This window comes from Chelonia mydas, chromosome 15 (genome assembly GCF_015237465.2).
Source record: "Chelonia mydas isolate rCheMyd1 chromosome 15, rCheMyd1.pri.v2, whole genome shotgun sequence".
Lineage (NCBI taxonomy): Eukaryota > Metazoa > Chordata > Testudines > Cheloniidae > Chelonia > Chelonia mydas.
This window is the reverse complement of record NC_057856.1, coordinates 8,706,042-8,728,647: the sequence shown is the minus strand read 5'-3', so window position 1 is coordinate 8,728,647 and position 22,606 is coordinate 8,706,042. Positions and strand designations below refer to the sequence as shown.

The window sequence follows — 22,606 nt, the reverse complement described above, 5'->3', positions numbered from 1 at the left end:
CAGTTACGGTGCAGACACCACCTGAAAAACAAGGGAACACAGGAGTCTAAGTCACCTAGGTGTTTATGAAAATGTTACCCACCGGCTTTGGGTTTGTCGGGAGCTGAGATTGATAAACTCACTGCATCTCCACCCTGGGTGATTTTCCATGAGGTAAAGTAGTTTGTTTTGGAATCATTCCCTGAGAATTGAATTTCAGGGGATGGGGCGGGGATTCTTGGACTGTCTCTTCCTCGAGTTGGCATCTAATGCAGGAACACTTTTGATTTGTAGTACGGTGAAGGAGGAGATGAATTGGGACCAGATGGTGATACCCTTGCTCCAGCTAAGTAACACCTTGTTCCACAGGTAGTCCCATTGCCTATAGTGGGAATAGCCAAGGAGTAAGGTGCTACTCAAGGTGAGTAAGTTAATGTGGGAATCTGTCCCTTAATTCAGTGGCTCTCAACCTTTCCAGACTACTGTACCCCTTTCAGGCATCTGATTTATCTTGCATACTCCCCAAGTTTCACCTCCCTTAAGAACTACTTGCTTACAAAATCAGACATAAAAATACGAGTGTCACAGCACACTATTACAGAAAAATTGCTGACTTTCTAATTTTTACCATATAATTATAAAACAAATCAGTTGGAATATAAGCATTGTACTTCCATGTCAGAGTATAGTATATAGAGCAGTATAAACAAGTCATTGTCTGTATGAAATTTTAGTTTGTGTTGACTTCGCTAGTGCTTTTTCTGTCACCTGTTGTAAAACTAGGCAAATGTCGAGATGAGTTGATGTACCCCCTGGAAGACCTCTGCGTACTCTGGGGTACGTGTACCACTGGTTGAGCACCACTGCCTTAACTCTCTCCCACAGTTAGGATTGTTATATGATTTTTCACTCGTTCTCCTTGACCCTCGGCATAGGCTCGGTGTTCAGATGGAAAGGAGGTGCGATTAGATGTCTGGCTGCGTGTGTGTGTTCTCTCTGCACGCTGTACTGACTTTGGTCAGACAGCCCGTACACCAGGCTCCTATCGAACAGCCCAATAAATCCACAGACTTAGTTTTTAGCGAAGGAACTTCCTTAGGTTAATTGCCGACCAAGCACGGTGCTAATGCCCTGGCACAATGGTTACAGGTGCACTAAGGCGTGTATGTTTGTGACAATGGCCGGACTTTCCACGGTTCCCTCGGCCAGACAAAGACACTCCCGTTGAGACTTGATTATACAAACGAGTTACGTGCTGCCCCTCTGAAGTACTTAGTGACACCCTCTAAGCGTGTTCCTGTTCTCTGTGGGGAATGTGCTGGTGTGGAGGTCTTCTGCTACCACCCTTCTGGAATGAATCTGCGCGAGTGCTTGGTGCGTTGCACCTAGGGTTGCCAAGCCTCCAGGACTGTCCTGGAGTCTCCAGGAATTCAAGATTAATCTTTAATGTCATGGGATGAAACCTCCAGGAATTTGTCCAACCAAAGCTGACAGCCCTACCAGCACCTCTTAGGAATGTGGTTTTTTGCAATATCAGCCCTGTTCTTGCCAGACTCTGTGAGCAGGGCCTGCCTCTGGCTCACAGCCTGACTTTGCTTTATATTAGCAAAGCTTTGACCACTACTTTAGTCTAGGCCTCATATCAGGCCTTTGATACCAGGACTTATGTCTCATGCTCTCTTCCTACTACATTCCCCCACTTTTTGTCTTTCTATGGGACAGACGTTTACCCATTGTCCTGGAAAAGCATAATGCATGGACTGAAGATGGCCCAGTGGGCTAAACACTGTTATGTGGTCACCTTACTTTACCATTTACACATTCATGCCCCATCTGTTCCTCGGTTTGTACATTTTTTTTCTACAACTGATGGACAGATTTTATTTTCCAGTTATGTGTAGTTTTTTATGGTGGGCCTGGGAGTGTTAGGCCCAGGACTTTGATTGCGGAATGTAGTTTAATAATTGCCATGGTATTGTGGTTTGGCCCTTGGGGTACCACAGATAGCTACACACACCTCTTAGGGCATTTACAGTTACCACCTCTATTATTATAATTGGTGGTAGGCTGAGTGTTTTGAAATACTGGGATAGGTATTATAACAGTGTGTTTTACAGGGCAATGAATATGAGAAGTAAAAGAAATTTGGAATATTAGCATTACAAATGAGGCCTTTACATATATATTTTGGTCATTGGCTGCTACACAATACTGTCCATTCATGTTCTAGGTTACCCTTCCTGCTGGTTGTTACCATTTGGTAAGCTTTACTGGGCAGGAGACAAGACCAGCTAGCTTCTCTGTTCCATTGGTCGCATTGCTTCGTGATCCACCAATAGCTGACGTAAATTGGCACGGTTTTTCAGATAACCTACTGAATGGACAGTAACCAATTTGTTAAACATTGCTGTTCCCGGGTTTAGTATTGGTACCCAGACACTGAACAAGACTGTTTTGAATAACATGTGCCTTACTTAGGATGGTCACTGGCCCCAAAGGGTGACTGGTATTACCAGGGAATTTGTTTACCCAATTTTGAAGTTAAGTTACACAGTTAATTTTTTTTACCTATTTGGGTTTGGGGGGGTTTTTTTGCCTTCATATTGTTTGCTGCCATTTATTTGTTGGGTTTTTTTACTTGTGTGTTGGTTAAACAGTTTAGCAACATTATGCACATTGTAAATGTTGCACAGCAATAACACAACCACACAACAATAATACAGTTGCTTTTACACAGTTTACACAATTAAATGACAGTTTAACCTGGTTCAGCGAGTGGTTTCTAGCTGATTGCCAACGTAATTGTTCGTATATGGTAGACTGAGGTGTAGTTGACCAGTTATTTATTTATGAAGCATTTTATTTTTCTTTTCTTGATGCTGGGGGGTTTCTTTACTGTGTATTAATATCTTCTGATGTCTTTGGGGTGGGATATTTGGCGGGGGGGTTGGTCTGTGGGATGCAACCCTAAACAGCTTAAATTAGTTAACATCATAAAGTTTTTTGTTTAACATTTTTCTCGTTTTTAGTAACCCAAATTGAATACACTTCTTAACTTAGTGTGTTTACAATGCAATAGGGACCAAGCTTTTTATAAAACAAGCTCTCCTTTTGCAGTTGTTGTACAGCCATTCATTTTTCACTTGCGGTGCATTACTGATATTTTATGTACTACATAGAATGTTCAACTGCTTAAATTAATGCTTACCTTTTTTTATTGCTTTTCCCTGCTGAGCTTTTTGTTGTAGCAAAAGAGTTAATATTATAATTTTTACCCAAGCCTTTTAGAGTTAATTTGTTCGTGATACCAATTTCACTTTTGTTAACTGTTTGGAGGCACAAACGTTAACCACTACTTTCCTCTAACATAACTTAAAACAGAATAAAAATGAAATTGAAGTGAATTTTAAAGACAGGTTTATGGAACTATTTTGAGGGTATTAAACTCTGATTACACTTGGTTGTGTTTGGGAGACACAGGCAGAAACCTGTTGAAATGGTTTGGTTAGCTTTATGCGTAAATTTTTATTTTTAAAACATTTTTGCTATGACGTTGTGATCACAATATATTTAATAAGCTGCAAACAAGTTTATAAAAACCCAAATAAGAAATTGACGTTTTGTTAATATTACCTTTACCTTAATGCTGAGGTTTCCCTTACATTTTTTTGTTTTGTTTTTGATTAGGTTGCTCCTGCGGCCAGGTCTACACTATGCACTCAGATTGGTATAACTACAGGATAAATCCACACCCCTGAGTGCCGCAGTTATACCAGCCTAACCCCCAGTGTAGACAGCACAGGGCTTCTCCCGCCGACATAGCCACTGCCTTTCACAGGGGTGGATTAACTACACCAATGGGAGAAGCTGCAGCATTTTACACATAGACCTGCCCTCAGTTGTGTCTGCCAGACTGACTTTGGCTTGTGAAGATACTTTGAAGAACAGCGGCCAGAGCCTTTGCTGGTGTAAATCACTGTAGCTCCATAGAGTTCAATGGAATTATGCTGATTTACACCAATCAAAGATTTGGCCCCCAATTTTCCTAACCAGGACTTTATTCCACACCTGCTCTAGTTAAGCCGAAAGAACTAGACAGGGGGAGAGTTTGCAGAGGGACAGAGGAAATATAGCTTGGGATGATTTCAGGGTACAGCCAGGCCTTGAAACACACCTCTGGAGAGGATAGCTGTGCTGAATGTTTTGTATCAGTGTGTCTAAGGCCTTCAGATCTCTCTATGGGGCCCATACTTAGCTCTGTCCATGATCATGTCTTTCTCTCTCTCTCTCTCTTTAAATCCCCCTTTACAGATAGAGACGCTCAAGATCCATTCAGAGCCTAAAAACTAGACTGTGGAGATGTCTGTGAAGTGAGCCAGTTCCCAAGCACAAGATCAAGGGATGATCCGAGGCTGTCATGTTTCCTCTCAAATGTTTTGTCCCTGTGCCCCTCTTCAGCAGAGAGATGCCTAGTTCTGCGCCGGCTCCCTCCAGCCCAGTCCCCTGTTGGTGACACACTCTTGCTGCTGTCCCAGTGAAGGTTACCCGGGCTGCTGGCATCATTCCCGTACAAAAGAGAGAGCGGAGGGAGGAATGAATGAATGAAATTATGCTGCTGAAGACACAGCTGGAACTGATGTGCAACGACTGATGCTCTGCAGATTTTGCAACGAGGCAAGTCATTCCAGAGCCAACAAGTTCCTCCTTGCAAGCAGAGATAAGCTGTACCCCCTTCTCGGCTGCTAATCTCTCTGCTCAGCTGTGGGCTAGTCTGTGCTCAGTGGGTCTCGAGGTCTTGGGCTGCAGGCTAGAAGACCAAGGGCTACCATGGAAGAGAATGTGTTCAGTGTGCAGCAGATACAGCCCAATGTCATTTCGGTGAGACTCTTCAAGCGCAAGGTTGGGGGTCTCGGTTTCCTGGTGAAGGAACGAGTCAACAAGCCCCCGGTAATCATCTCCGACCTGATTCGGGGAGGGGCAGCTGAGCAAAGCGGCCTCATCCAGGCTGGGGACATTATCCTGGCAGTCAATGGCCGGCCCTTGGTGGACATGAGCTATGAGAGTGCCCTGGAGATCCTGAGGAGCATCGCTTCGGAAACCTATGTGGTTCTGATCCTGAGAGGTCCTGAGGGCTTCACCACTCACCTGGAGACCACTTTTGCCGGTGATGGGCTGCCAAAGACTGTTAGAGTAACCAGACCTTTGTGCCCAACTGCCAAAGCGGTCGACTTGTCCAATCCAAGTATCCACAGCAGAGATCTGCAGCAGGGTGCAGACCATACCATGGGCTCAGCTAGTTCAGCATGGGCCAGGGAGAACAGGAAGGAAGCGGAGTCCCTTGTGCACGTCAATGGTGTGGTTACCAGCACTAAAGGCGAGGACGGGAAGGGAAGGGACAATGCTGGTGCCAATCCTTGCCTGAACGGTGGGGTCGAAAACAATGAACTGCTAAAAGAAATAGAGCCAGTCCTGAAACTCCTGAAGAGCGGCAGTAAGGAACTCAATGGAAACACACCAACCAAGGTGGAAACAAGAGATATAGAAGTCCAGGTGGACTGGTAGGTACCTATGTACATTTTTTACCTTTGGTATAGATTATGGTGACACAAGTCAAATGGGTTTGGTGGGGTCAGGTTAGAGCCTTCTCCAGGTCACAGACCTATTGACCACTAAGGCATGATGCTCAGGAGAGAGGAGGCAGGAAAGAGAGAGACAGCTAGAAAGGGAAAAGAGAGAACAAATGGGAGCAGAGTGTGGGAGAGAGGAAAATGGAGGTAAGGGGAGGACAGATGAGTGGGGGAGAAAACCAGAAGTGGGCAGGAAGCATGGGAAAACGGAAAGGGGAGAAAAAGGAGATTGGAAGAGGACAAAGGGATGGGAAAATAAAATTCCACGGACACCAGAGCTAGCAGTGTGGTATACCAGATTGGGCGTTGAACAGATATTCGGCACACCTGGCTTCTATTCCTGGTTCTGCCACTGACGTGCTGCATGACCTTAAGCAGAGTTCGGTGCCTCGGTTTCCCCATCTGTAAAAAGAAGCCAATGATATTGGCCCTTCTAGTACAGTGCTTTGAGTTTTGTTCATAGAAGATGCCATATAAGAGCTAAATCTTTTATTATGACAACCCCAACCTTCCAGCAGGGAAGCTCAGCTTGCTGTAAATGAAGCGTCTAACGGCCACTGTATTTCAGAATGCTCTGTGCCTGTTCTGTTACCCAGACCCAGCTGTCAGAAGTCCAGTCCTGCTCCTACAGAAAGTAGTGGGAGTTTATCCACAGATTTCAGTGAGAACAGGTTTGGATCCTAGATGTGGAGCTCTGCTTCTCTAGTTTTACACAAGCAGGAGAAATGCTATAAGCCGAGAATCTTTAAAGGGCCCCTGAGAGCTTGAAAAACTACATTTCACTAGAATGTAATTGAGGAGCTGCATAATTCCCCCCCTGTGTTTTTAATTGTTGTTAATTGTTCTGGTGTTTGTGCGCTCGCAGTAGCAGGCTCCTTCCCAATTAGCTCTCTCCTCCTGGCCATTTATTAGCAATGATGCATTGCCCTTTTCTAGTCCCTTTCCACAAGAATCTCAAAGCATTTTACAAACATTTCGGGTACATCTGCACAGCAAAAACAACCCCAAAGCAGTGAGTCTCAGAGCCCGGGTCAACTGACTCTGGCTTGAGGGGCTTGCGCTCTGGGGCTAAAAATAGCTGTGTAGACATACCCGCTCAGGCTGGAGCCTGGGCTCTGAAACCTTGTAAGACGAGCCCAAGCTCCAGCCTGAGACCAAATGTCTACACTGCTATTTGTAGCCTGGTAGCGTGAGCCTGAGTCAGTTGACCTGGGCTCTGAGACTCTTTGCCACAGGGTGGTTTTTGCCGTGTGGACATACTCTGAGTCTGCCAGGCCCCTTGTGAGGTGGTGATTGTTAATTTACAGCTGGGGAAACTGAGGCACAGAGCAGTGAAGGCCAATGTTTTCAGAAGCGGGTCACTGATTTTGGCAATCCCAGTATTTGGGTCCATGGCTTGAAATACCAGCAGGCCTGATTTTCAGAGGTCCTGAGCATCCTAAATTCCAGCTGTAGTTCGTGGGGTCTGCAAGGACTCCACTCCTCTGAAAACAAAGTTGTGGGTGTCTCAGGTTGCGCACTCAGAAACAGAAAAATGCAAAACCAGCAGTCGCTTTTGGAAACCTGTTGACCTAAGGGAGTCACCGGCATCACAGAGAAAGTCAGTGGCAGAATCAGGAGCAGTGGATCCCAGGAATCTTGACCCCTATACGCCTACTTGGCCTGCTAGACATCAGTCTCTCTCTACGTCCCTCCTTTGTTCACGACTGTGACATTGCAACAACTTCTGTGGAATGGTCTGTGATGCCACAAAGACTCACGGTGATATTGCTGAAGAGGAAGGGAAGGCTGATTGTAGAGGAGACCGCACCTGAGGATAAACCCAATGAATGGTTTGCCATGCTAGGATGGCAATAAGCCAGGGTGAATCCAGGGAGTTGGCTGGTGAATTAGTCTAAGTTTGAAAGCTTGCAAGGGTTGGGAGCAGGGTAGGGGAGGGGGAAGAGACAAAAGACACTGAAAGCCATGCAGCTGAAAGGAGCCTTGTCCTTGTAACAGTATCGAAAGGAAGTGGAAAATTTTCTATAAAAATTGTTTAAGGAAAATGGTGGCTTTGAAACTTTTGAGACCAGTATCAGCTGTCTGTGGTAAACGTCCACTTTTTGACAAAACACGAACCTGAAACCAAAAAAAATATTTCTACCTGGAAATGCCACTCCCTGGTGCCTCCTGGGAGTTACGGTTTGGCTGTCTCATGCCTCTGTTCTCCTCTCTGGCTGGGCTCACTAGCTGGAGTACCTAACTTTCTGCAAAAAAAAAAAAAAAAAAAAAGTCCAACCAGCTCCAATAAACTCCATGATAAAATGCCCATGTTTTCTTTTAAATGCTGAATCAGTAGGTTTCATGCAGAATCATGGTGAGGGAAGGTGAATGGCTTCAACTCTCCAGCTTCTGAAGAGAGGCTAAAGAGTAGAGAGAGCTGTCTCCCACTTTATTCCCGAGGGTGCTGAGCCCCACCTACAACAAGGTACTAAGAACCCTCAACTCTCATTGAAGTCAGTGGGAGCTGAGGGTGCTCCAATCCTGGCTCCTCAGTGGAATCTGTCCTAAGCAGCTATCCCAAGAACCAGCAAGAATTAGTGGCCCTGAAGAAGTTAGTGTTTAACTACACCTCAAGGAGCACACTAGCATCCTTGGGTCACTTTAAAGTGGGTCTCCAGAGAGAAACTCTGGCACAGGCTTCACTCGGAGGCTAGTATAAGGCTGAGAGGGAGCATGAAGTCCTGTAAAAACGAAAAGGGCAGTGGCATAATTCACTGCATTGGGGGTGAAATCCTGGGGCGCGGTCGTGCTAGAGGTTTTAGACCGACATAGAAGAGCAGAAACTCTGCAGGGAAACTGGCAGAGAGCAGCTCTGTGGGTCAAAGAGTGGTTTCACCCTCGAGAGAGATGTGGGACAGTCACCCCGGTCCCTACCCACCACTACATTGGGCTGAAGATGGTCAACTCATGTCCTGTGCTCTCTGCTCAGTCTAAAACAGAGCTGGTGCACTGGGGAGGCCTGATCACATGGAGAGAGGGACAGGCACAGAAAACCCAGGGAGACTGGACAGATTCTGTAGTGGCAGACCCCATTGAAATGCCTATAAAACGAGTAACCCTTAGAAGAATTAGACAGTGGTTAAGTGCAGCTGTGACACCTTGGGCTGTGACCTCTTCAGATCTCCAGTTGGTCCTAGTCAGAGTGGGAATGGGAGATCTCCAGGTGAATCCCAATTATTGCAGGTGCTGATGGTTGCTCTTTCGTCCGAGGTCGGTACTGAACATATGCCTCCATGTGGCGTTAAGGGGGCACTGTGAGGTTGAAGAGGCCATCTTCTGGACAAGAGCTAAAGCTGAGGTGCCGACCGCTCGCGGTCACTAACGGTCCGGCGGCACTTAGTCTCAGAATGAAGGTGTTAGTCTCAGCTAGAGTCTAGCATTAGTAATTGTGTTCTGCCTACCTAATTCCCTCCCGCCTTTGTAACCGGGTGCCATGTTGTTCTCTCCCTGAACCATTGTGTAACATTGCACGTGTTTCAGAGTAGCCGCCCTGTTAGTCTGTATCCGCAACACGAGAAGGAATGCCACAAGTACTCCTTTTCTTGTTGCACATGTTGTTAAGCGACAGTTGCTCCGTAGTCCAGAGACGGTGGCATTTCAGGATGAAGCCAGTTCCCTTTTGCGGAGCTTTGGAGATTCGTTAGAAGGAAAGGAATGGCGCAAATGTGGAGTTCATTAATAATGGGTCAAGTAATGAGGGTCTTACTCAAGACGGTCTCCCTCTGAAATCAGTGAATGTTTTTCCTGAGTAAAAAGTGAGTAAGGACCTCGGGGTTTTGACACCAACAGACCCTGATCGTCAGCGAGCGGGATTGAACCTGGGACCTCTGAAGCCTCTATTGCATGAGCTAAAAGCCACATGGCCTTTAGCTAGGGCTGTAGAGCAGACTCATTGAGCTCTCTCTGAGTCAGGGGTGGCCAACCTGGCTCCAGAGCCACACGCGGCTCTTCAGAAGTTAATATGCGGCTCCTTGTCTAGGCACCGGCTCCGGGGCTGGAGCTACAGGTGCCAACTTTCCAATGTGCCGGGGGATGCTCACTGCTCAACCCCTGGCTCTGCCTCCACTCCACCTCTTCCCCTGTGCCTGCTATGCCCTTGCTCCTCCCCCTCCCAGCCTCCTGCAAGCCACGAAACAGCTGATCAGGAGGTGCGGGTAGGAATGGGGAGGCGCTGGTTGGCGGGGCTGCAGGTGGGCAGGAGGCGCAGGGAGCTGATGGGGAGGCTGCTGACGAATTACTGTGGCTCTTTGGCAATGTACATTGGTAAATTCTGGCTCCTTCTCAGGCTCAGATTGGCCCCCCGGGTTCTAAGTGGTCTTGGTGCCACTAGACGGGACAGAACACCACACCCAGGAGGTGTGTGGGTTACGTAAGCGATCCAAGAAGTCACTAAGACTGCACCTGGCAGGAGGTGACTAAATTGCGTCCTAAGCTTCCTTGGTCTGTATTCACCTGGGAAGATGCCTCAGTTATTAGATGCCATCCAGTCACCCATAGTTAGATAGAAAGATGGTAGTTTTAGGCAGTAAAGGCCTAAAGAAGAGTAACACCATAGTAAGAGGTAGACTGGTGTGGAGGACGGAAGTTGTTTTACAAAGGATTGAGAAATCTGGCTTCATTCTGTACCTGAATGACATGCAACATTTTAAAAATTCTTCATGAAGGAAAATTCTGGGGGGAAAAAATTCATTTGGGGGCCATCAAAACATTCAGATTCTGACTTTTTCATTTTCTACTATGATATACATAATATTATAAACACATTTTTTTTTAAAAAAATTACAAACAAAAAAGGGAAACACTTCTTTCTGGAAGTGTTGAAACGGGACGTTTTGAGGTTGTCAGAATGGCTTTTCCTCTAAAACTAAATGCCAGTCTGAATTACCCTCGTTCGTAAAGTGTTTTGATTTTGATGGAACCACACAATCTGACCGAGTAGGGTTCTGTTGACGTTTCACTGACCAGCCCTAAAAAGGCAGACTGCTTAGGACTAGTCTTACAAGATGCTGTAGTGTTTTTTCCCTGAGCGGTTACATTTGTTTTTGTGCCTTGAATTCCATCTATTCAAATGTCCAACCTGCTTAATAGTTGAGAAACCCACTGGAGCAGGGGTATCCAAAATCCTGTGCGTGGGTCCACATGGCTTGCTACATTCTACAGTGTGGGTTGTCCTCTTTAGGGCAGATGTTCTGCCAGCAGGCAGCATTGCAGCCAGGCTGCTGTGCCCAAGAAGGGAGCGTTGCATGCGGGGGTCTATCCAGCTGCAGCTCTGTGTCAAAGACGGGAATGACTTCAGTGTGCTGTCTGATGTGTTTAAGGTACTCTGTGCAGCCTCCTGCAAGCTGGGAGGTCATGTGCTCTATTGATATGGGTGAGTCATCAGGACACCTGGGTTCTATTCCAGACTCTGCTGTTGATTCACCAAGTGGCTTTGGACAAATCATTTGACCTCTTGGTGCCTCCGTTTCCCCCATTAATTAGATCCTGTTAGAAGAGTCCTTTCAAATGATAAAACTCGCTATAAAATACTTCATAGCAGCATCATTAAATTGCCAGGGAGGGAAAAATTGGAGCGCACCCTGATGTAGTGTCATGTGGCTGAGCGAGGGGCTCGATTTACCTCCCAGGAAACTATGGCTGCTCCTACTGAGGTCCATGGCAAAGCTCTTCTTTACTTAATTGAGTCCAGGCTTTAGCCCTGGGGCTGGTACAGCTCATGATGATTCAATGACCAAAAATAAGGGACACTTGAGAATATGCAAGGTCTCGGTTCCCCGGGAAACAACACAGGAATACGTCCCCTGAGCATATAGAACTCTTAGGATCCTAGGGGGAGTGAAGAGGGTAACCAAAGGTGGAAACTTTGGGTATGTTGAACCATTGTCTTTAAAGAGAAGAGCAGCCAGCTGCTCCTGTTTGTGGCAGCTAGCGTTTGTTCTGCTCGCGGTCTGATGACTGGGCTGCGGAGAGGAGAATGTACAGCCAGTAAGTCACCAGGCACCAGTAATGATATGGAACATACCCATCACAGGAATGTAAATAGAATGTAGTGTAGCAACCCTAACCCAAGTTTAAGGCAGGTGGAGATCATAGAATCATAGAATCATAGAATATCAGGGTTGGAAGGGACCTCAGGAGGTCATCTAGTCCAACCCCCTGCTCAAAGCAGGACCAATTCCCAATCAAATCATCCCAGCCAAGGCTTTGTCAAGCCTGACCTTAAAAACTTCCAAGGAAGGAGATTCTACCACCTCCCTAGGTAACGCATTCCAGTGTTTCACCACCCTCCTAGTGAAAAAGTTTTTCCTAATATCCAACCTAAACCTCCCCCACTGCAACTTGAGACCATTACTCCTTGTCCTGTCCTCTTCTACCACTGAGAATAGTCTAGAACCATCCTCTCTGGAACCACCTCTCAGGTAGTTGAAAGCAGCTATCAGATCCCCCCTCATTCTTCTCTTCTGCAAACTAAACAATCCCAGTTCCCTCAGCCTCTCCTCATAAGTCATGTGTTCCAGACCCCTAATTATTTTTGTTGCCCTTCGCTGGACTCTCTTCAATTTATCCACGTCCTTCTTGTAGTGTGGGGCCCAAAACTGAACACAGTACTCCAGATGAGGCCTCACCAATGTCGAATAGAGGGGAACGATCACGTCCCTCGATCTGCTCGCTATGCCCCTACTTATACATCCCAAAATGCCATTGGCCTTCTTGGCAACAAGGGCACACTGCTGACTCATATCCAGCTTCTCGTCCACTGTAACCCCTAGGTCCTTTTCCGCAGAACTGCTGCCTAGCCACAGAGATGCTGACAGGAAGCCACAAGATCACCATACCCTGCAACTCATGTTCCAGCAGGACTGAGCATATATTTATTGGATGTCCCCACAGGGAAAAAGACCTTGACTGATACCCGAGGAGAATTCCTTGACTGATGCAGTGTTGCAGTGATATGACTGTTTCTCTCTTTTGTTTTGTTTGTTCTGCCCCTTTGAGTCTCCAAGGACTCTTCTCTCTACAGAGGGGACTCTCTCTCGCTCTCTCTTAGCTCTTTCATGGAGATCTTACTTTTTGTCCTTTCTTGTTTGCTGACTTGCTTAATCTATAATAAGACACTTCATGCTGACCAGATCTTCTGGTTGCTCTTTGTGCATTGGAAACCCAGCTGGGGAGAACATTCTATGATGCGGTTTCTGAACCTGGCCAAACCCCGACCGATGACAAATGGAGTTTTGTGTCAGTAAAGGCTTTAGGGTTTGGCCCGATGTCTGTACTCCTCTAACACCATCTAGTGAAGGGCATGTTCAGAATCTATTCAGTACCTTTAACAAACTCTTATTAAATACAAAGATATGGCTCACAAACTTCTAAACGCAGCCACTGCAGTTACTTATTTGTGAATCAAAAATCTTAGCAAAATTCCTCAGCCCCACGGGCGGTTGCATTTCATTGCTCTGGGCAGCATGGGATCGCCTCTTTCTGCTGGTGTGTAAAATGCTTTGAGATCCTTTGGCCTGATTGTGTAGAAAAGCACGTTGTTACTTCTGGCCTCTGACATTGGTCTGACCCCAGGTAATGGAGAGGAAAGACTGGGGAGTCGGTTCTTCAGCACTGCAGACCATAAGCCGCTACCTGGCATGGCTGGTTGTGACTGGAGCAGAGGGTGGCAGCTCCTTCTCAGCTGGAAATATTCCCCGCAGCCGGAAATGCCACCTGAGAATGTGGAAGACCCAGAGAGAGAGTGAAGGAGAGTCAGTTACCAACTTCCCGGTGGCCCATATTATTGATGGTGGTGGGTGATTCGGCCAGAGGAAAGCTGATGGCAATGCCCCAGGGCAAAGTGAGGTGGGAAAAGAAACCTATTTCTCTTGCATAACCGAGAAGAACACACACTCTCTCTCCTTCTCATGCACAGAGAGCTCACAGAGGGTTTTGGCTGCATTCTGCCTGTTCCCAACAGCATCCTACCCTTCTGCTTTCTGCACTAGGTGTTGCTTACGGCATCGGTGCAAAACATTAGACTTCCAAGCTCTTATTGGCTCATCCAAATGAGCTGCCAGGAATCAGAGCAGTCAGTTCTCTCTCTTGTCATTGCAAGGGAAGTTCGAGAACTCCTACTGCCAAGCAAACCCAGTAGACCGAATAGGTGAATGGACTGGGACTCAGAAGATCTGGTACCAGAGAAGTCAATGGCAAAACTCCCCTTGACTTCAGTGGGGCAGCTTTCCAGCCCTGGGTAGTATCCACTGCTCTGCAGCTGACCTGCTGTGTGCCCTTAGGCAAGTTTCTTGACTTTCCTGTGCCTCTGTTTCCCCTCCCACACCCCTGAGCAATGTAGTTCTACCCAATTAAGTATGTAGCGTAGACCTGGCCTAGGTGTCCTTACAGTACCTAGTTCAATGGGGTCCCAGTTCCGGTTGGGACCTCATTGGTGCAACCCCGGGTTGCCCAGCAAGGGATGGAGGACAAAAGGAGCAGTTTGCCCCAGGTCCCCCATTTGAAAGGGCCCCCGAGTTGAATTTGAGGGAAGGGCAGTCTGGCCAAACCTGAGTTGCGCTGCGATCCCAGGCACCAGGTTGCAGTGCCCAGCCCTGCAAGGACAGGAGGCGCGACTGCAGAGTGAATACAGGGCGCGCTTACTCCCCGGTGCCCTGCTTTCCCCAGGCCTCCCCTCTAATTGGTTTTGCACCCTTGGTTTCTTGATTTCAGTGGGGAGTATTCTTTTTGAAATCCTTTATTACCATGGTAGTAATTTTGGAAGGGGGGGAGCCCTCAGTTTCAGATTTTGCCCTAGGTCCCCCAAAAACCTCTGTGGGGTCTTGGTGCGACATGCATACAAATAAATAATAATAATAGCCTTGGAGGCATCAGTAAGACTAATAGGGCTTGATTGTGCTAACAAACAGAGAATAAAAGGAAGTATGGTCCAGTGGTTAGGGGCACTAGCCTGGGACTCAAAAGATCATCTGGGTTCAATTCCTGGCTCAGCTTGACTTCCTGTGTGACCTTGGGTGAGTCACTTAGCCTCTCTGTGCCTCAGTTTCCCATCTTTACAATGGGATAACAGCCTTGCCCTGCCTCACGGGGGTATTGTGAAGGTAAATACACTAACGCCCAGAAGGGTGTTTGGCTATTACAGTAATGGGGGGGCCATATAACTACCAAAGCTCAGTCCCTGCTCTGAAGAGTTGTTGTATTCTCTTCCTGCGATGCCAGCTCTTCTGTACAGCCCCAGAGGGGTTTGTGGCATGGCCCAATAGGTGTAAACTGCCTCAGGAGTGGGGCCCCAGCCTGGCCGGCAGGCGCGGCAACAGCCCAAAGCAGAATGTTCCCAGTGGGTTTGGTGCACGCGGTGTTCTGCATGTAGCACGTACGCATTCTTTTACACTGGTCTTTGACTTTGAACGGAGCAGACTAATGGGGGGTGAGGTTATTTTATCTGATCAAAACCCTTTCACATGTGCGTAAAAGCCAAGTTAGCAAAAGAACAATTCCGTCCTTGAAGAGATGACAGATGGGAATTTCAATTAAAAATCCAACCCCATGTTGGGCTTGAATTCTGTTGGAAATATAAAGGTGAGGCTTTTACCCAAAGGCTAGCCGGTGTTTAGAAAATAGCCCCGGGATGTGGTGTAACATCTTGGCTGCTGGAGCGCTCAACTTCATTCCATAAATGAACTAGGAACTTCTGGAGCAGTTGGAAGACAAAGAATTAAACTGAAAGCTGCTTTACCTCCTGTATACCAAAAGCCACATGCATGGGGAAAACCTCCTGAAAGTTAATTTGCTCGGGGCATTTCCCTTCTTTTTAAGCTGCAAGTGGCTTCGTGATCAGGGCACCTATTCACATTACATTTTGAGTGCCACATTCCTAATGAGGGGCCGGATCCCAAGCCCACTAAAGTCAATGGGAAGGCTCTCGCTGACTGCAGTAGGCTTTGGATGAGGCCCCAGAATTGCAACAGGAATAGTTTTTCAGTGCTCGATGTTGTCAGGGGAATACAGATCAGTCCTATGGAGAAAGAAAGGAATTGCCAGAGTGGATTAGAACAATAGTCCAGTTGTTTATAAAACCGCAACAGTGGGCAACTAAATAATAGCATTCTTACGGAAGAAATGTCTTCCCAACCCTGGGCTGTAAACAGCTGGGTTCTGTCCTAAATCATGAGAGCTGATGTCATTTGCACATTTTTATCCTAGCTGGTTTGACTGGATTATATTCTTATAACTCATATAACTATCTAATTCCTCATTATCTTTGTTTTAGTATTCATATTGCAGTAGTGCTTAGACACCTTATTGGAGCCTACTAAATAATTATCCTCAATGATCTCTTGTGGTGGCAAGTTCCACAAGTCAGTTCTGCATTGTGGGTTTTTTTTGTTTCTTTTCTTTTTTTTTTTTTTTTTTTTAAACAAAACCAGTATTTCTTTGTGTCACTCTTAAATTAAGTCTGATCCAGCACAGGTAACAATTGCAATGTTCTTTTTCTTGCAGTACTTGTCTCTTAGCACATTAATCCTCCAGTCCTGGAAACACGAGTAATTTTACACGTGTGAGCAGTCTCACTTCAGTGGAATTCACTGTGTAAAGTTACTTACATGCACAAGTATTTGCAAGATCAGGCTCATCAAGCTCACCTCCCTGAGAGCCATGTCAGTTTGTTGCTTCCCACTTATGTTCCACTTAAGCAACAAGTTCCCCCCGCTCCAACAAAGCTATTTTAGAATAACCGCCATCAGCCCGATATTATATCCCCTTTCCTTCCAATCCTGTTTATAAACTAGGGCCCCTAATTTGTTTTGATGCATTTGTGTATTAAGAGCACTTTGATTATGCTCTTTGTTCTTTTTCCATTGGACAGCATGGGGCAGAGAGCATTGTAAATATAACTTAAAATGAGGTCTGGCTAAAGGTTCTCCACTCTTTATTGGTTCTCACGGTGGCTGGGGTTGGGAGTGGTAGCACTCGGCGTAGCGAATAGGGTTAGGAATACGCCTTCCCGGGAGTGCAAAGGTGTAAACTGGATGATTATCACTTCACTACCTTGGCCTAGTGAGGACTTCAGCTTCCTGCCAATTTTAGGAATTGGATTTTTTACCTGGCAAAACTCCCATTGTTTGTTGTCACGCTAACACAGGGTGATCCTTTGCCAGTGTGGGGAGTTTTCAATTCCTCCCCTCAACCCCGCCCCTTCAAACTCTTGCAAGTTTTCAATCCTGCGGGAAGCTGCCCAGAGCCAGCCCTGTAGCTCAGCAATTGGCAGAGGGTAGCAATGGTTGCCTGCTGGGTGCACCCCGGCTCCAGTTCGTTCCCCACGCGGTAGGCAGGGAAGTTTTGCTCTAAGGCTGAGCAGTCTGAGGGCTCTGACGGGGAACAAGCTGCATGTGGCTTGGGGAACTAAATGACTAATATTCCCCTCCCTCAGTTTCAGGGAAGTGGACAAGTCCCAGAAACCCGCGCCAGCCGGGATGGAAAACGACAGAGTTTTCAATGACCTGTGGGGGAAGAGTGACACGCCCATCGTCCTGAACAACCCCTACTTGGAAAAGGAGCAGGTAGGTGCCTGTGTCTTGTGGGGTGATTGGGGGGGATGGGAGCCGGTGTAGAAGCATAAGTCTGGCTGCAATCCGCTTGTAATGGCTGCTCCATGTGGGAAGGGAGCACATGCAGGGGCTGATCCTGCTCCCTCAAAGGCCATGGATTTCCATGGGAGACGAGGAGCTCAGCAGGGTGGGGCGTGGGGCGTGCCCTGAGAGCAGTGGGCTTTTATACCTCAGCTGACAGCAGCCAATGCAAGTCTCCTTTCTCGTAAAGCCACAGTCACACGCGGTCTGGCTCCTGGGTATAAGGGAGCATAGGAGGAGGTCACTGAAGCCTGAATCGCTCCTTGGGTCGGGTCCCCATAGGAGCAGCATTTTCCGTGCCCCAAGGGGCAATGCTCAAGCCCTTCTCTGAGCAAGTGACCGCACAGGCCCAATCTCGACGGTGTGGCCCGGTTACTCCAGAGCAACCCCATTTGGTGCAATGGGATTGCACTTGTGCAGCTGCGAGCTAAGTCAGGCCCGTTCAGTCCAGAAGCCATGTAGCTGATGGGATCCCATTGCTGACGGTAGGGCTGCAGCTTGCACTGGGTAGGAGTCGCTGTCGAACGTTCTCCTCGGTGTGTAGAGCATAAGTGGCAGAAGAGCTGTGTCCAGGCCAGTCCTCAGCAGAGCTGAGGATTCCCCATTGCTCCAATCAGTGTCCAGAGCGGGACAAGAAAAGAGCCGAATGGGATGGCATGTTCTTAACAACAGGCATCTTGTCAGCAAAGCCCTTAGTGGGGTGAAGCCTGTTTCTCGTTGCATTCATATAATTTGATGTAGCACTTCAGATAGTATTTCATAGAATATCAGGGTTGGAAGGGATCTCAGGAAGTCATCTAGTTCAACGCCCTGCTCAAAGCAGGACCAATCGCCAATTTTTGCCCCAGATCCCTAAATGGCCCCCTCAAGGATTGAACTCACAACCCTGGGTTTAGCAGGCCAATGCTCAAACCACTGAGCTATCCCTCCTCCCCAAAATATATATAGATAAATAAATAAATAAATAAATATAGCCCCAGATCCCTAAATGGCCCCCTCAAGGATTGAACTCACAACCCTCAGTTTAGCAGGCCAATGCTCAAAACGTGCTTTTCATCTCCTAGCACTTTGCAACCATTCATTGCTTCTCACACCACCTTGCCATTTAGGGATCCAGGGCAAAAACTGGGGATTGGTCCTGCTTTGAGCAGGGGGTTGGACTAGATGACCTCCTGAGGGTCCCTTCCAACCCTGATATTCTATGAATTCTGTGGTGTGGAATTTGGCTTCTGGACTTATTGGGCCATATGCAGTTCTCAGATGGGACCAGGGTCAGAGGCAGGGCTAGAACTTGGCAGTTCCTGGCACCCAGCCCTGTGCTCAGACCATCTCATTCCCGAGGTTCCCGCAGCTGTAATTCTCGGTCGGCCATGCGGCAAAGAACACTTTCCAAAGGGAAAAACAGATGAACGTTCAAATGAAGAAGTCCAGGAAACCCAGCATTGCCCCTGCTCAGCTCAGTCACTTCCTGAAACCAAGGGCCTGACCTCCTCCCCCACTTCCCGGCCAGGAACCATCTGCACGGCAAGCACTTTTTGATGGCGTGCACATAAGGCCATCTTTCTTTCCTACCTATATTGATTGGCTCCTGCCCTCTGGGCTGGCGTTAGACCACTCTCGCCAGCCCAAGTCTTATTAATCTTTTATATCCATTATTTATATTCCAGTAGTGCCAGTCCGGATCAGGGCCCTGCTGTGCTGATCAGGATCAGGGCCAAACTGTGTTAGGTGCTGTACTAACAAGCAGGGTGACATTGTGCCTGCTCCAAAACATTCACAGTACAGGAGAAGCTGCGATCGGCACGGTCCTTCCACCGAGCCATTATCCAGCCCTGGGAGGGGGCGCGACTTGCTATTGTCACGTGGGGATTCTGCAGCAGAGTTAGGGACGTAACTCAGAGGTCTGGACTCCTAGTCCTGTGCTCGAACTACTGGATAAGTCTTTCTAAAATAGCCTTGTTCTGTGCTGCTCTGTCCGTACAACACAGGGTCTCCATCGCTTGGGGCACTCCCTGCTCATTGAGAACCTGACCCTGAAAGGTGCCGAGCATCTTCCACCAGTGACAAGTGCCCTTAACTCCCACTGAAGTGACTAAGATGCAGGGGTGCTTGGTACCTCTGTGGAGAGCTTAACTCTCCACTGAGCCCTCGGGCGCACTTCGTGAAGTGAGGCAGTGCAGGCAGGCATCGTGGGGGACAATGATTTAGAAGTGTGGTATTTCCTTGTGCCTCCAGGAAATAAGGGGCCCCAGGAGACCTTTCTAAACATCTCAACCTGTTTCTGGAGTTTAAACCTATCCAGGATGGGTGACACCTGCCAAAATCGCATGATCACGGGTTGGTTTTTAGCTCGGCCACATCAGTTATGATCTTTCTAAGGGCAAGATCCCCCGTCGAGTCCCAAAATAAAGATTTTTAAAAATAGACTGTAAGGGCTTTTAAATATTTATTAATACAAGAAACACCCCAGCGCACAATCTAGGGGGGCGTGCACACAGGAAATACAGCTCTTCCCCGAGGTTCAGTGGCTGGTTTAGAGTGAGGAAAGCCAGACAGTTCAGAGTAAAGTCTGAAAATCTGTCCTTATCTCACCCAAATGCAGCCCCGTATTGCAGATGATCTGGTTCTCATAACAGCGTAGCTGATCTTTCCCTATGTGCTGTAATATTTAGGCACAAGGAGGTGAGTCCAAGAACCACGACACACCTCACTCGGTCGCCGGCGTGACCTCCCTGTTTAAACCTCACCCTTTCCGTTTAGTCGTCGGTAGGTGCTGTGATTCCTCTCCCAGCCAAGCTCAGGTTACTGCTTTGCTCCTTTCCCCTGTGCCTGTAAGCGCCGTCTCTCTGTTTCTTTGCTGAGCTCCTTGCATGGGTCTGTGACTATCAGCACTTTGTAACCTTCTGTGTTCAGAGCTTAATTTCTCTCCATGTTAGTGCTGCTACAATCCCCAGTCTTAAGCTGCTATTAAACTCATTTTTTTTCCACTCGATGTGCAGGCTTCCCTTTTATCCTTCTTATCCCTATCGTTATACATCCTCCTCCACTCGCACTTTTGGTCTCTCCATACGCTTACCGCTTCCACATCTCCTCTCCCTCCCTTCCCTGCCCCCCTGCGACAGCCAGCCTGAGAACTTCTGCTGTGCCATTCAAGGCTGGTCTGTGTGGGTTCAGGGCCGGGAGGGGTTGCATCTGAAGGTGGACCTTACAGCCTGTGACAGGAGCTGACTCAGCACCCTGCCGCTCAACTCCCCACCAATGTAGGTTAATTGGGACCTAAAAGAGGATACATTAACATGTGGAGGGCTAATTAGAGGGGGAAGCAACTGGGAGCAGATAAATGGAGAGGAAGGAAGCCCTGGAAAGGGGGATGGAGAACCTGAAGGAGAGCAAAGCTGGCTGCGGCTAGTACTGCCCCCCCTCTCCCCACAGGGAGGGGGAGCTGACTGGGACCTGTGTATCCGTACTACAGTCTGCTAGAACGCTACAATAAACACGGTGGTGGTGACGGTGACCTGGAGTCACTTGGAGTGACGGTGACCTGGCGTGAGAGTGGTCTGTGTCTAAGGTGACAGAGACTCATGGAGGATCACCCCATGACACAGCCACATGACTGCTTGTTAAGCACATCCCTGGTGCTGACCCTGACTGCAGTCTGCACTCAAAGTCTTCCTCACAGCCATGTCTGTTTCCTCCCAGATACTGAAGCTTCTCTGGGGCTTACCAAGGGTCAGGCGTTCATTTAGATGGTCAGTGTTATGTGGGGCCGAGCCAAGTGCTTGGACTGAGTGGTCTCTTGGGGCCCAGTGCTGTGAACACAGTGCTTGCTGCCATGGGCAATTCCATTGAATCATAGAATATCAGGGTTGGGAGGGACCTCAGGAGGTCATCTAGTCCAACCCCCTGCTCAAAGTAGGACCAATCCCCAATTTTTGCCCCATAACCCTAAATGGCCCCCTCAAGGATTGAACTCACAACCCTGGATTTAGCAGGCCAAAGCTCAAACCACTGAGCTATCCCTCCCCCTGAAGAACTCAGTGGGAAGGGCTGTGAATCAGCACCACGCTTGATAGCGCTGGCAACACTGGGCCCTCGTTCGGCCAATGCAAGTGATGGGAAGTTTGCACCAATCTTTTTTCAAAGCTTGATTTGATTGAATAGCTCACCAGGAGAGTGAACGCTCATCAAAATACCCATATGGCACAGTGTCGAAGCTGATTGGAAGCAACTCTCACTTCTGACCTTTGTGCAAACTCATGCAATTCCTTCCCTGTGCCATTCCCAGATCAAAGGTGTCAGAGCCCAGTCCAAGGCCCACTAAAGTCAGTGGAAAGATGCCCCCTGACTTCACTGGGCTGGGTCCTCGGTGCACTTGTCTTTAGTCAATACTAGCTCTTGTGAGGAACCCTACAATAACAAGAGGTTGGGGGGGGGGGGGTCTGTCTGTTTGTATGATAAAGAGAAGAATGTTGGTTTCAAGCTTCCAAGGGCTATAGGCCCCTAGAACAGTGTAAAACAAATCATTATTCATAAAAAGAGTCTCTGAAAGAATTAACTGATTTTTAAGCTGGTTGTACATAGAAGCAATCTTCAGCTGCAGCCAGCTGCTTGGCGAGACAAAATATTGGGCCTGATTCACCTCCATCATGCCCCGTCATTTATGTCCTTGCTAGGTTAGTGCAAAGTGGGTATGAGGTGCCCCCAAGTCTCAATTCTCCACTCACTGATGCTAATGGTGGCAGGTACCTAGGGTCTGTGCAGGACAGAAAGGACCCAACTTGCACATCTCTGATTCCAGAACTGGGGGGAAGTTCAGCCCCTGACCCAGCTCTCCGGGCTCCCTGAAGTTGTGCCACAGTGGTCCCTAAAACCCTGCTTGCCAAGGAGTAAGACCAGTCCAGCCAGACCCCCCTCCCTTCTTAGGCCTGGCTCTGCCCTAGAACCACCGCTCCTTGGCCCACTCTGAAATACCTTTTGCACTAGGCCATCTGTAGAGTGAAGAGGGGAAAGGCAGCCGCTGCAGTAGAGGCCCCCTTGTGTCGGGGGTATTCCCTGGCCGTGGGGTACCTATACCTGCAGTCCGGCCCCTTTGTGCCAGCACAAAGGGATAAACTCCCCTGTTTTTTCCACACGCCCGAGCACACCAAACACTCGGGGGGCTGGATTGCATTCGCACATACATATGTAATAACCGCAGAAGGATCACTAATCTGCACACTTAGTACTTACGATAACATGCTCTGTTGTAAAAAGTCCTTTGCATAATGCATGTGCGCCCCTGACTGCTACATTAATCTCTCCATTTGTCCCACACCTGAGTGGCTAATATCA

General features: G+C 47.9%; 1 protein-coding gene across 2 annotated transcripts in view; it reads left to right on the top strand.

Moving 5' to 3' along the window:
* The window catches only part of NOS1 (nitric oxide synthase 1), a 92,396-nt gene that overhangs the window by 20,610 nt on the left and 49,180 nt on the right, over positions 1-22,606 (top strand). For both annotated transcript variants that reach the window (XM_037878888.2, XM_043529162.1), the window contains 2 exons: positions 4,291-5,537; positions 17,077-17,206. In XM_037878888.2, coding sequence (XP_037734816.1) covers positions 4,807-5,537; positions 17,077-17,206 — 861 coding nt within the window. In that variant the 5' untranslated portion in view covers positions 4,291-4,806. The remainder of the gene's footprint in view (positions 1-4,290; positions 5,538-17,076; positions 17,207-22,606) is intronic.